The sequence below is a fragment of the Vigna umbellata genome, chromosome 4 (genome assembly GCF_029865625.1).
Source record: "Vigna umbellata cultivar VRB3 chromosome 4, Vumbellata_1.0, whole genome shotgun sequence".
Classification (NCBI taxonomy): domain Eukaryota; kingdom Viridiplantae; phylum Streptophyta; class Magnoliopsida; order Fabales; family Fabaceae; genus Vigna; species Vigna umbellata.
The window spans coordinates 54,381,786-54,397,273 of NC_142168.1; the positions used below are offsets into that span (position 1 = coordinate 54,381,786).

Here is a 15,488-nt window from a genome sequence, read left to right on the forward strand (position 1 = left end):
TAGATTTTTTTTTTAAATTTCTTATACAGAAAAAATCACACACAATAAATCTTATATCTTTTCAATATATATATATCTACTTTTAATAACTACTTTATATATCTTTTAATAAAATTATATTATAATAACCACTTTATATATCTTATGAATAAAATAAATCTCTTAAATAATTAATAAATCAATCTTACACCTCCTGCTTTCAATATTAAATTATTGCACGATGAAAAACATATAGGTTATTTTGATGAAAAAAATAAACATTTCATCTACAAAATAAAAGGGAAAATATAATATTAAAGATAAAATGCAATATTTTTTCAGAAACTTAAACTAAAATTTTATAACTTATTTGGTAGGTAATTTGAAAAAATAGATTATTAACAAATGAAAACTACAAATAGATACTTTATTGAGAATTTAAAACTGATTGAAGTTAAATATAAATAATATCTGTTTTAGATATTATATGAAAAATCTATAAACATTTGAATAACCAAAATTTAAGAAAAAAATTGTTAAAGGCTAAAAGTAAAATACCTGAATGTGTTAGTAACTAAAAAGATAGTTTAACTAATTAATTATTAATCTAATAGGTTAATATATAATTAAATAAATGTTTTATACAAGGTTGAGAAGCTATCTATTTAGTGAAAAATCTTGCATTATTGTTGAGCTAATCACATTGACATTACCACAAACTGTTGAATCACTAGTAAAAAATTGGGTTTTTACAGCGCACATTATGCCACGGTTCACTAGAAACCGCAGCATAATGGTGCGCGGTGGCAGTTTTGTAAATAAATCGAAGGAATATGCCGCGGTTCAGAGGGGAACCGCGGCATATACGCCAGTCAACCATCCCCTTTGACGCCACGTCTGAAAAAAAAAATTAAATAACAGCCTATATGCCGCGGTTCTCTGGAAAACCGCGGCATATACCCCTGCCAATTTATTGCAGGGGCTGACTGAGTCAGAGAATTTCAGAAGTTACAGGGGTATATGCCGCGGTTCTGAGAGTAACCGCAACCTATTCTCCTACCTGAAATAAATTTAAAATGAATTTGAAATATTTAGAGGAATATACCGCGGTTGCCCTCCGAACCGCGGCATATAGTTTAAAAATAATTTCAAAAATGCCATCTTATACTGCGGTTGCCGCCGAACCGCGGCATATAGTTTAAAAATAATTTCAAAAATGCCATCTTATACCGCGGTTGCCGCCGAACCGCGACATATAGTTTAAAAATAGTTTCAAAAATGCCATCTTATACCGCGGTTAAGTAGTGAACCGCGGTAGATTCCCCAGTCAGAGTTAAAAAATAAAACTTTGGAACAGTATCGTCTTGTTCGCGCAGACGCTCAACAACTTCGAGTTTTCTTCTCCCGCCGACCACCCATCTCAGTTCCCTCGTTTCTTGACCGTTTAAACTCAAAATTGTTCGGTCATTTCCCATTTTTGACGATAAAAAATAGTTTTAGCCGATCAAAATCGTTTGAAACGCCTGTCATTTCTCTCCTGCTGCCATTCCCCTTTGTTGCACCAAGCTTTTTCGTCGCCCCTGTTCCAGGTATTTATGCCCTTTTGCATTCTTAACATGATTTCTTCATTAGTGGTAACTTTAACAAATTTTGATAACTTTAACAAATTTTGATTTTTTCCCAAATGTTGAATTCATATACACTAATTAATATGAATTGTCTTTTGCAGAGATTCAAGACACTACTATATGCAGGTCTGTTTTTGTGGTAGTGGATATCACAAAAACAGACCTGCAATTTTAAAAAACTGCAGGGGAATATGCCGCGGTTGTAACCCCAACCGCGGCATATAGTGGACAAAATTTTTTTTTTTTAAAAAAGGATTTAGGCAGCGGTTCTTTGGACAACCGCGACATATTCCGCAACCTATATACCGCGGTCATAACCGCGGCCTAAAGTCTCTGACTTACTACCGCGGCTGAATATGCCGCGGTTCGTAAACCGCGACGTATAGTGAAAAATAACCGCGGTAAAAGCCCCTCGCTGCACTAGTGAATCCACCAGAAACAAATTGAATAACAAGAGAGAACATTTTCTAATCACCTTATCAAACAATGTCTAGGGTTTTTCAATTTCATCAACTAAATCCATGTCTAAGCTTGCCATAAGTGATGCCATTTAGAGGTTTTTACATGGAAATGGAAGAAAAGGAAAAAATCTAAACAATGAGAATATGCAGAATAATGAGATTTCCACGATGGTTTTTCTCTCCCCAATTTATGCACCAAACATTCTTGAATCCACAAAGAGAAGTGAAAATACAATAATTTATATTAGGTTGCACAAGACAAATCATAAAAAAGACTAATGGTTAAAGAAGAGGGTCCCTTTTAAGAGCTCTTCAATTCAGCATCTTTCTTGGTTTGCTTCAAATTCCTCCATAGGTACCTTCCACTAGCCATGTCAATGAAAACCCAAAATCCATTCTCGATCATCTGAAAAATAAATCAACTTTCTGGTCAACAACAAACCAAGACTAAACTCAAATATCAACTATAGAAATTATGTATTGAAAAAAAAAAAAAAAAACTTATCGACAACAAAAGGAATTTCAACTTTTTGGGAGTTTATTCTACATTCCCATCTAAAAATCTCTGAATTTGTTCCGACATAAACCTCAAACCAGAATCTTGCATTAATTAAAAATCGTGAAAAATATAATATATAGGAAAATTGCAAACTTCCTCCGACAAGCTAACCCAAATTCGCAGAAATACATTAAAAAAAATTACACAAATTCAATAAAAAATGTTGAATTAAACAAAGTAATTTACATGTCCATAAATTTCTCCAAAACCTGAATTTCGAAGCATATCTTTTTATCTTTTAAAAAGAACGCCAAACTCTGTTAAATCCTTAAAATTCATAAATATGAACTAAAGAAGCTTTGCATTAAAACAAAAATTAACTTACCAGCTCTGAAACATTAATTTGGAATTTTTATTCTCTTACAAAAACCATAAACCTGTCCTGAAAAGTTATGCAGCAACCTTAACAACCCTAATTGTTCATCCTAGGAAACTAACTATCGACCGTAAAATTTCAAAAGGTGAATTGGCTTATCCTATTTTCTAACGAGGATCATCGTAGAAACAAACATGGTTTTAAGGGTACCTTTTTGAAATCAAAATCTTCCTTCTTGGATGATCTATCTTCTTCAGCAGAATCCTCAGAAAACACCTCGATCTTCGGGTCAGAACGCACTGTTCTCCAGGCAAAATAACCGGCCAGAACGGCGGAGAAGAACACCAAGATAAACCTTAAAGGGCACATCTCTCACGACACGCCCCCACCAAAAAATATGTTTTAATTTCAGGGTATGATTTTTTTGGCAATGGAAAATGAATGAGGGAAAATCGTTGACACCCCAGAAAGGTACGAGAATGTTGGGTGTGTTTTTTTTTTTTTTGAGAAGGAGAAGAGAAATAGTAAAAGGGTGTCTCTGAGAAAAACCAGAACGTGTTGAGTTGTTCCTTTTGTTTTGTTTGAAAAAAGGAAAATTCTCAACAACCACTTCGTGACTTTGGGAGAGTTTGCTTGAGAATGAGATTTGTTTACAATGTCAAAAGTTGGCTTCTCCAACTGCTTCTCCCGTTTGCATATTGGGTCAGCTTTTTTGGCTAATCATAGCCAAAAGTCGACAATAGAATAATAATGTCTAAAGATTTTATTTCAATTTCATCTATTATTATCGCTATATACACGGGGATTTAGTTGATATTTGTAGTAAAAAAATAAATAATCTTATGAATATTGTTAGTAATTATCTTTTAAATATTGTAATGATGAATTAAGCCGATATATTATAATAAATATATTAAATAAATTAAGAAAATAAGATAAAATACTTTTAAATGAGTGAATTCGGTAATATGTAATCAATTAAGTTAGGATCCAAATTTTCTAACCGACACAAAAATAAATCGAGTTAAACTGATTTATTTCAACTCAATATCTAATAAATTAATCTATTTGACTTGAGTTGATTTAATTTAGAAAAAAACTTGAGTTACATAATTTGACAAAAAAAAAAAGTAGTTAAAAAGAATCAATTAAAACTAGTAATTAACTTTTAAAAAAAAATAGTTATTGATGAACCTTATAGGCACTTTACATTAAGAAAACATAAAGATAATCTATAAAGTTAGTACACACAATTGTTCTAAATTAATTACAAATTTGAAATTTAACAATGTATAAAAGAATTATGTAAGTTGAGTAAAATATTAATTTATCCATGGTATGCTGATAAAATATACGCGAATTTGTAATTTTGATGTGTAGTCAACGTTGGAGGTTGGAGTGCATCTAGAAGATAAGCATGCGATAGTGGGGCCAGCTCACACCTGATTTCATATTCTACAATAAATAAACTTTACTTTAAATGTTTGGGCCTAATGGCTGCTGTTCTATGGTTAGAACAAAAAGCAATACTAATTGTGTTTAGTCTCAAAACAACGTTTACTTTTTCTTTTTTAATATATATTTTCTAATAATTCGTTGACATTGTCCCTGTAGAAGAATTATAAACAGGGTGAAAGGATAAAAAATAAAAAAAAATGAAACTTTATCCTTATAATTGTTGCAACCGGAATCAAATAGAACGATGAACAAAAATCTAAAATAAAATAGAAGGAATTATTATAATAGTTTATTAAAAACAACCTAAAAAAATGGGTTTTAGATATTGGATTGGTAAAGGATTAAGTTAAATACAAAAGAAGGTATTAGAATACTCAAAATTAGTATACAAAAGAAAAATAGAAAAATATTTTTAAAATTCTATTTGGGTTTGACAATAATTGACTTTATCCTATGTAATTTAATTTTAAATGAAAAATCAAAAGAAAAAGATTTTGATTTTGTTCATACTTTTTATTTTTGAAATTTTAATGCATCTACATGTTAAGATAGGTTAAATATTCTATTAACCGATATTAGGTAATCAAATATTGTATTAGTTATAATTTAGATATCATTATAATTTGTGCAGATTTGTGCACTTGTCATTTGTCATTCATTTAATAGACCAAGAATTATAGGATCATTATATATATATATATATATATATATATATATATATATATATATATATATATATATATATATATAACTCTTTGAAATAATACATGATAATTATTCTTTAATCCTTTTAATATGGTATCTGAGCCAAACACTGATATCCTCTATAATATAAGAATTATTGTTTCTTTTTTCATTGAATATTTCTGATGGCTTCTTCTGCTAAAAATCAATTCGAGAAACATGATTCTGGAACTTCCGCGACTTCCAAGAGTTATATTTCTACTACTGCTGGATTTGTGACCAAGTCAGGTATATCTAACTTTGTCCTTAATCTTTCTGTTGTTACTAAGGGTAGTAATTGGATAATTGATTCAAGTGCTACTGATAATATGACTTGTGATCCTCATATATTTACTAATTTTTCCTCTAATTGTTCTAAGATCGTTATTATTAATGTCAATGGGGTCTCATCTCCTATTGAAGGTATAGGTACTATATCCCTCTCACCCTCCTTATCGATTCCTGAAGTTTTATTTGTTCCTACATTAAACTGTAATCTTATCTCCGTTAGCAAGTTAACCAAATCACATTCTTATGTTGCCTTGTTTTACCCAACCCATTGTCTTTTTTAGAACATTCATTCCAATGAGAAGATTTCCAATGATAGAGAGAGTGAAAGACTGTATTATCTTGAAAATGTTTCACAATAGACCCATAAAAAAGAGTTGGCTTGTCTTGCGAATGATCACACACAAAATAAAAACAAAAAGAAAATTTGGTTATGGCATAGACGGTTGGGACATCCCTCTTTTGGTTATTTAAAAAAATTATTTCCATTACTATTTCATAAATGCAATATTTTTGATTTTTTTTGTGAAACTTATGTTATGGCAAAAGATCATCATGTTGTGTTTTCTTTAAGAAATAACAAAATTGATTTTTCATTTTCATTTATTCACACAGATGCTTGGGGCCCTGCCCCACAATCTACACATAATGAAAAAAAAATGGTTTATCAGTTTTGTTGACGATTGTACTCGGGTAACCTTGGTATATTTTCTTAAACATAAAAGTGATGTGTGTGATGTGGTTCGTTCCTTCTATCATCTGATCGTCACACAATTTAACACATCTATTAAGGTTATTCGATTAGACAATGAAAGGAAATATTTTAAGACTGAATTAATAGAATTCATGAACTCTAAAGACATCTTGCATCAAACTACATGTCCTTATTCACCACAATAAAATGGAGTGGTGATAACGGTTGAATTTACCGTTATTTGATACTAAAAACACCCTTTTTGACTTAGAAACTAGCTTGAAATCATAGTTTTGTGTTATTTATGTGAATAAGAGAGTTGAAGGTCAATTTAATGATTTTATGCTAGATTTCCTTGTTTTCAACGGGAATTGAGATGATTTGGAAGAGTTGAAGTAGTAAGGAGTTGGAACTCAGGAAGAGCTGGAAACACATTAGAAAGGAGGATCGCAGCAACGCTGAGCACCATTTTAGGGGCCCTCAGTGCCGGAGTACACTGTCTCACGCTTGGCTGCCCCTTTTTTGAAGCTCTCAATGCAGGAAGTCTCTGGCTCGTGCTTGGGCGCCCTTTTTGGGGCGCTGAGCGCTACTTCCTCAAGTCGCACACTTGCTTTCATTTTGAGCTGACCCTGAGCATCATATGATTCGGCACGCCGCCCGGGCGCCCTAAGTGGGTGATAACAGTTGAAAAACTGTTATTTTCATGCTTAAAATTGATACTAAAAGCAACCTTTAACACTTAGAAACTAGCTTGAAATCATGCTTTTGGGTATATTTTTAGAAATAAGAGAGCTGGACAGGTTTATGCTTGATTTCAGTGTTTTATGTAGGTTTTAAGGTGAATTTGGTGAAAGAAGTGAAGAAGGATAGAGATGGAATCAGAAAAGACATAAAAAAAGTGCAAAAGGAGAAGCCGCAATTGCCGCTGAGCGGCAGTTTACCGCTGAGCGGCACTCAGGCAATCACGGTGGATCCGCTGAGGGGTGAAAAGGCCGCTAAGGGAGGAAAACAACTCACGAACTTACCGTTGAGCGGTAGTTTACCGTTGAGCGGCACTATTTTGGGCTTGGGCCTAATTTTCTGTATATTTTAGAATAATATATAAGCTTTAGGACGTCCTAGGGTTTGTATCTTTGGCTGAGACGAAGCAAACACTCTCTTTTCCACCCCTTGCAGGAAGATCTTGGATGCTCAGGCTACCTCCGCATCTTTCTAGGGTTCTATCTTTCTTTCATTCATTATTGTTCATCTAGTTTCACCATGAATATGGTGAACTAAACCTTGTATTGTTGTTGGGGAATCAATGTAGTCTTGTGAAACTCTCATATATGGAATTTGTGTTTTACATCTTATATTAAGATACATGCTTTCTTTCATCTTTAGTTAGGGATTTTCCTCTTTGCTTAAAACTTGCTTTGTTTAACTCATTCATTGCCATGATTATTGATTTTGTCGATATGGGAACATACGGGGAAATGTAGATCCGGAGAATTTCTCCCAAAAGCATATTGGTTGCCTTTAAGCTCCTGCACTTCAGAACTAATTACTAGGAATTCTAGGAATTGTATGAACTCATAATTAAGGATAGACTTCTTGCAAGGTGATTTAGAGAGTGGCATTAGCAATTGATGAAAAGAATGATGAATTCCTAAAAGTATATGAGAGTGGATAAGATGAAATTGATAACCCCAACAACATACTCATCCATCTAATTCATTAAAGTGTTTGTTTTCCTCTTTTCCATTGATCAAATTCATGCATACATGTTTAATTACTGTCTTTTGCATTTAAACCTACAATCAATTGTTTACAAGTCTAAAATAATCAACAAATCATATAACTAACTAGGCCGTGAGTCCTTTGGGAGAACGATACTTGGTCTTACCTAGTTTTATTACTTGATACGATTCGGTCACACTTGTCGATTGTTAAACAAGTTTGTGGCGCCGTTTTTCGGTGTTCATAAATTCTTCATTAGTGGGGCACTGAGCGCTGGCGATTGGGCTTGGGATGTGTTTTCTGTTATTATTTCGAACTATTTAATGATTTGAACGACCTAGGGAAGGTATCTTTTGATAGAAGAGGCGCAGAAACACACCCTTTGACCTCTCGGAGGCGGATTTGGATGCAGAAGCTCTTATCTTCAACTTCTAGGGTTTTATCTTTCATTCTTTTCCATTATTTATCTAGTTTCACCATGCCAATGGTGAACTAAATTCTATTTGTTGTTGGGGAATGATGTAAAACTTTGTAAACTCTCATGTATTGAATTAATTCTTAATTATATATGCTTCTTTCATTAATTATTAGGATAATTCTTCTTCACTCAATGCTTGCTTTGTTTAACTCATTTATTAGCATGATGTATGATTTGCATGAGTACCATAAGGTATCTTACAATTTAGGTTATGGAGAATTCTTCCCAGAAGCAATATTGCTCAGGAATGGGGATGTGAGTTCTGGTTGTCTTAAGCTACTAATCGTAATGCAAAATTAATTGATAGGGATTGATGAGAGGGTCGCACCTCTCACAAAAGTTGTGCATAAAAGAATGCAGTATAGTACTAGGAAGTGACTCCTAGGTCGTCTCTCAAGGACCAATTTTGGTTCAGTCTCAGATCAAACACGTAGTGGGGGGGTTTTGTGATTGCAATTTGACTAAAAAAATGAAACCGAAAATTAAAAACAACCGAACATAAAATCATTAAAGTAAGTGAAAATATTAAATTCAACTGTCCTAAAGTGTGTAAACTAATTAAAGCATAAATCAAGTTTGGAAGAAAATGTATTTAACATTATGGAATTCAACGTAGCAGAAGTATAATTCAGCGAATGCGGTTAACCTGTTAAAATGCAACTATTGAACTAAAGAAATGAATTGCTTATTGAATACATAACAACGCATATCATTCACGGACATACCACTTAAAAGTAAATGCATGAACAATAAAGTTAAGACTGAAATGGGCCAACTGCTCCAAATGAAATCATCAATCACCGTGTGCTTCTAAAAAAAAGAAAATGAAATGTGCTTCTGGAATAAACTTCAATCAAAAGAAACGGGTGCCTATTCTAAAGAGAATGACAAATTCTTCTCGGTTACTCCAAATGAATCAGCGGATGCGTTCCATTTTAGTCCGCGTGCACCACTTCTCCCAGCTGGAATTGACGCTACTCTTCAGCAAATAAATGCACAACTCCAGAGTGTTGTTTCCAGGACGTTCTACACAATGCACCATGCTTCCCTAAAGAAAGAAAATCTACATCCTTTGCTACTGAAAATCAACCTAGAGTCCCTGCCTCAGCCGTAGCCTCCATAGCAGAGAAGATATGTTTCTACATGGTTGCGGCTGGAGCATTCCAGAAAAAATTAAAAATCCAGGACCCTACCCGTGCAGCTCCTCCTTTCTGGATAAAAATTCCTCTCTTTTCTAGGTTGCGGCTCTCCTCTCCGTAACCCTTCCATTCTCCAAAGCTGGACTTGTTTTTCTCTGTGTGCACCTTCCATTCTCTCCACGCACCCCTCTATTTTTTTTCTGGACCGTGTACTTGCTTCTGAACCGTGTATTTTCTGCGTGCACCGCTGCTCTCCTTGCTGGACCATGAACGTGGCAGCTGCTTCCAGATGCCACTGGACCTACCGTGTGCACCTCCAAAAGTGCTTACAGCTGCCACTGCACCGTGATGTTTGTTGATGAAAGCTGGACTGCTGGATGCCACCTCCTGGACGCTCCTTCACGTTGCTGTGCACACCCCTGTTGGACCATGCCTTAATCTCCAAGCTGCTGGATGTGTGCAGCCAAGTGTGGGCCGGGTGTGCTGAACGCTAGCTGGGCCGTGGCGTGGACGTGTGCTGCTGTGTGCTGGACACACCCCCAATTAAATGGAATCCGTAAGCTGCTGTGTGGCGTGTGCAGTAATTGCCTTTTGCACATGGGCTGCACCTCATCAAATTATCTCCGTGAATATGTGCTTGACAAAATGAATTGTCATGGGCCCATGTGGTTTCTTTCTTTTCACTAAATGAAGCCCCTTTCATTCACGTGCTGGATGCTCCAAAAGTGCTGCTGGAATAAACGTGTGCTTCCAAAAAGAAAAGTGGATCAGCGTCTTCACTTCTTCCAGCCGTCACACCCCTTTAAGCTTCTCCAAATTAAATCAGCTACACTTTTTCCTAAGCCAAAAGAATGAATTTCCTCTCCTGCCTGCTACCTCCTTCCCGTGAGCTTTACTAAGCCAATGTAAAATAATGTGAGTGGTGGCCCCCTCATTCCTTCCAGCTTCACGGACTCACACATTTAATTTTCCAAAGAAAAATTCTCCAATGTGGCAGCTTGCACTTTTTCCTCTTAAAGCACAATTATGAGATGTGGAGGCCGTGAGTGCCTCCCAAGCTGTTGGATTCCTTGTTTAAGAGTGTTGGGAGGTTTTAGCACTGTCCAATGATCAATTCCAGCCACCACAATTACTAAACAGCAAGCAAACAATGCAACAGATTAGAAATCACTCAAACAGTAATTACTGGACTGACATATGAGAGTAAAATAAATACTGGGAACAGCACAGAACGAATTTGAACAAAGTAAAAACTATACGTTAAAATAGACATCCAGACGAAACTATGAAAAAAAATTGCATGGAAAACGGATAAGAATTGAACTCAAACGAAGACACACAAGTTGACACAACATTCACGCGGCAGCCAGCGAAAATAAAAATGGCTAAGATGCATTGGCTCAATTTCCATTTCTCATTTAGCTTTCTAATGTCCCAAAAAGTTATCCAAAATTTTCCCATAATTAATAATGCAAAATAATAAGCTCAGATAATTCAAATTAGTTAAAATAAGAATTTCCGATCAAATTAAGCACAATTAGGAAAAACAGGAAAATACCGGACGTTTAAGCATAATTCCCTGACTAATTCTAGCACATTAAACTAAGTGAAGTGAGGAAAATATTGGTTCATCAAAATAGACCACACTTAGTCTTTTGCACTCCTGGGCAAAATCAAGACGCAAATCAAGGAATAGTTCAGAGGACATCCAGGGAAGTGACACAATTCAGCGAACACAAAACAAAGATTAACAATGACAGAAACAGAATTACACAGTTCTCAAGGAATCTGGACCAAGAAAGGAAGTAGATAATATCCAACACAAAATCAAAGAAAGCAGATACTCATGAAATCATCCAAGCAATTCAAAACATGGCAAAATGATCAATCAGTTCAAGAGGTGAATCAAAAGTAACAAAACCTCACAGATGCACTATCAGTGTTTCTCTCAAGTGTATAAGGTGAAGAATTTCAACTCAATGCACTCAAGAAAGCAAACAACAACAGACTTGGCAAGCCTCTAATATCAAAACTCAAGCACATACGCATGTTCAAATCAAAAGGTCTTTTCATGGTTGTAATGGGGCAAAGGACAAGGGAAGATATATCTGGATAAGAAGCTACAAACCATAAGGAACAGAGGAGCAATGGGGAACAAGTGTAAACACATTCAAACACACCCACAACCTCTACTTCCGTCCTCTTCTTGACTCCATTATTCACAATTATTCACAATTTTTTTTTTCATTTTTTTACTGTTTTTCTGCTCTCTTTTTTTTCATCCTGTCTCTTTTCTTTTCTTCTCTTTTCAAAACAAAACTGTAAAAGACAAGATACACATATATTTACCAAAACAAAACAAGAAGAGGAACCAACTAGCCAACTCATCAGAAACCCCTAAGAGACCACACTTGTTCCCAAAACACTTCCAAAGCTCCAAAATTCCCTAAGGTTAAGGTAATCATGGTTTTTCACTTAGGGCTAGTGTATGAGCTTCAAAACAAAGAAATAGGGGAAAGTATAGGCTCAAAAGGGGTTATCAAAGGATCAAAACAAGGTAAGCTTATTTGGCTAGAGAGGCTCAAGAACAAAATTGCCTTTATCACTTCCAAACATGCATATCAATCAAGAATCATCAAAAAGAGTCAAGCCAAGGCATATGCGCAAGCAATCAAGAGACATATCACACACAAGAAAGAACATAAAGTGGCTCAAATCTCACACAGGGTAATTCTGTCACAATCAATTCAACTCTCAAAAATCATAACCATCTTCCCAAGCAAAGAAAAGCAAGGATTTCAAACAAATCAGAGTATCAATGAAGTGAAAGACACATCTACAACCTAAACAAAGTCCAGAAATCAAGAGAAACATGTAAAACTGTACACAAGACACGACAAAAATAACCTAGAAAAGAAAAAATTTAACCAAGAAAACAAAAACTAACAAAGACAAATAAAAATCTCCCCCAATAGACCACACTTAAACTACACAGTGTCCTCAATGTGTCACAATCAGCAGATCAAACAATCAGAACAGTCATCAGATATCGACAAAGTGCAATAAAAGTGAGGAAAAGGGGAGAAGAGAGAAAGAAAACTCCCCTGATCATGGTGGCAGTTGCCAATTTTGGACTTGCAGGGGGATGTCTTCCGCCATTGGATCCAGCCAGGAAGTTTTGAGGAAGAATTGCTTCATCCTCCAGATTTGATCTAGCAGGGAGATATCATCCACAGCTGGATCTAAGAAGCAAAGATTGTCGATGAGCAGGTTCAGCTGGTGCCTATTGATCTTGAAGCTTTTGTCAGTGTTAGCACCTTTATTTTCCACTGTGGGTGCATGTTGGTCAAATTCCTGTGTACCTCCTGCAACATGGGTAGTGCAATGTGGCTCCAAAGAAATGGCATGCAGAGGTATAACACCCAATCCCAATTTATCAGACTGAACCTCAGATACATCCTCAGAACATGAATCAATTTCAAAATCACAAGCAATATCAACTGCAGACTCAGATTCATGTTCAATGCATGGAGAATAAACATTCGGATGCGACAGCAAAAATTGGTTCTCATCATGCATAGAGGGGAAATTAAAATCAGACTCAACAACAATATAATCATCAGTATACCTCTCAACCACATAATCATCAACATAATCAAATTGAGGTATGCTTACCTCCTCTTCCTTGAAGATTGCAAAAGTGTGGGAAGATGAAGGTGGTCTACCTGGTTCAGGGTTACTGCTTATTTCTGCCTGCTCCTCAAAATACTCATCACTCTCCTCAGGTGCAAGAGTAGGGACATAGTATGATGGGAAAGTAGATGGCACAATAGTAAGTTCATGACTCTTCTCCCCATCTTCTATGTTGATGCCACTATCATCATCATCTGGAATCTGAATAGTCTGAAATGGTAACTCTGAATCTTGAGACTGTTCCTCAGTGAGTTGAGTGGCCATCTGCCCTATCTGATCAGTCATACTCTGAATGGCAGCTCCTATTTCTTGCTGGAACTGCATGTTCTCTTGCCGAAACTGAAGGTTCTGCATGGTCATCTGCTCCAACAACTCCTTCAATGTAGGCTCAGAAGTAGAAGGCTGAGGAGCTATTTCGGCAGGAGCACTATACTGCTGACTCTCGTATTGCTGGACTGGTGGAGGCATAAAAGTACTCTGGAATGGTGGTTCTTGATATTGATGCTGTGGAGCATCATACCATCCCAAGGTAGGGTCATTCCATCCAAGACCGTTGCTGTAAGCATATTGCACAGGGGAAAATTTGCTCAGAAATTGATGCTCAAGATATCCCCAATCGGTAACGGATCTCAGAGGAAGAGAGTCTTTCCAATCCTTAGCTGCTCCTTGTAATGAATGCGGAAATGCGCTCAAGAAAATGTAATCAAGAGGGACATCTGGAGGCTTCATTGAAGAGCACATGATGTGGAGCTCCTCCAAATGTCTGTGTGGGCATTCTCCTGCAAAACCATGAAACTTAGGCAGCAAATGTATCAGTCCAGGGGTGAGATCGCAATGAAGATCATCCTCCTTAAGTGAAACCGGCTCACAAAGAGCACTCTCAGAAATTAGAGGATGAGTCATATTGTTCTCAACATAGAAATCAGCAGAATATGAATTACAATCAGAGTAACATGCAGAAGGAGAATCATAATCAGAGGCACTAGCAAAACAAGCAGTATTCACGAAATCAAAATAGGTAGACATGGAAAAAGAAGAATACTAAAAATCACGAAACAAATAAAACACAACACATTTATACATGCAACACGCACACACAAAACAGAACATCACATCACATCACAATACAAGACAAAACACAACACACACAAACACAACAAAAACCTAAGACCGAACCGTTGGTCCCCGGCAACGGCGCCATTTTGATGAGAGGGTCGCACCTCTCACAAAAGTTGTGCATAAAAGAATGCAGTATAGTACTAGGAAGTGACTCCTAGGTCGTCTCTCAAGGACCAATTTTGGTTCAGTCTCAGATCAAACACGTAGTGGGGGGGTTTTGTGATTGCAATTTGACTAAAAAAATGAAACCGAAAATTAAAAACAACCGAACATAAAATCATTAAAGTAAGTGAAAATATTAAATTCAACTGTCCTAAAGTGTGTAAACTAATTAAAGCATAAATCAAGTTTGGAAGAAAATGTATTTAACATTATGGAATTCAACGTAGCAGAAGTATAATTCAGCGAATGCGGTTAACCTGTTAAAATGCAACTATTGAACTAAAGAAATGAATTGCTTATTGAATACATAACAACGCATATCATTCACGGACATACCACTTAAAAGTAAATGCATGAACAATAAAGTTAAGACTGAAATGGGCCAACTGCTCCAAATGAAATCATCAATCACCGTGTGCTTCTAAAAAAAAGAAAATGAAATGTGCTTCTGGAATAAACTTCAATCAAAAGAAACGGGTGCCTATTCTAAAGAGAATGACAAATTCTTCTCGGTTACTCCAAATGAATCAGCGGATGCGTTCCATTTTAGTCCGCGTGCACCACTTCTCCCAGCTGGAATTGACGCTACTCTTCAGCAAATAAATGCACAACTCTAGAGTGTTGTTTCCAGGACGTTCTACACAATGCACCATGCTTCCCTAAAGAAAGAAAATCTACATCCTTTGCTACTGAAAATCAACCTAGAGTCCCTGCCTCAGCCGTAGCCTCCATAGCAGAGAAGATATGTTTCTACATGGTTGCGGCTGGAGCATTCCAGAAAAAATTAAAAATCCAGGACCCTACCCGTGCAGCTCCTCCTTTCTGGATAAAAATTCCTCTCTTTTCTAGGTTGCGGCTCTCCTCTCCGTAACCCTTCCATTCTCCAAAGCTGGACTTGTTTTTCTCTGTGTGCACCTTCCATTCTCTCCACGCACCCCTCTATTTTTTTTCTGGACCGTGTACTTGCTTCTGAACCGTGTATTTTCTGCGTGCACCGCTGCTCTCCTTGCTGGACCATGAACGTGGCAGCTGCTTCCAGATGCCACTGGACCTACCGTGTGCACCTCCAAAA

General features: G+C 36.2%; 1 protein-coding gene across 1 annotated transcript; it reads right to left on the minus strand.

The window, feature by feature from the left end:
- Positions 1-2,111: 2,111 nt before the first annotated feature.
- Positions 2,112-3,668, minus strand: LOC124836688 (Methyltransferase-related protein). The gene is made up of 2 exons (XM_047311861.2): positions 3,154-3,668; positions 2,112-2,474 (listed from the first exon to the last, which is right to left on the minus strand). Exons 1-2 carry the CDS (start codon positions 3,310-3,312, stop codon positions 2,370-2,372), a joined length of 264 nt encoding a protein of 87 aa, XP_047167817.1. The 5' UTR covers positions 3,313-3,668; the 3' UTR covers positions 2,112-2,369.
- Positions 3,669-15,488: the final 11,820 nt, after the last annotated feature.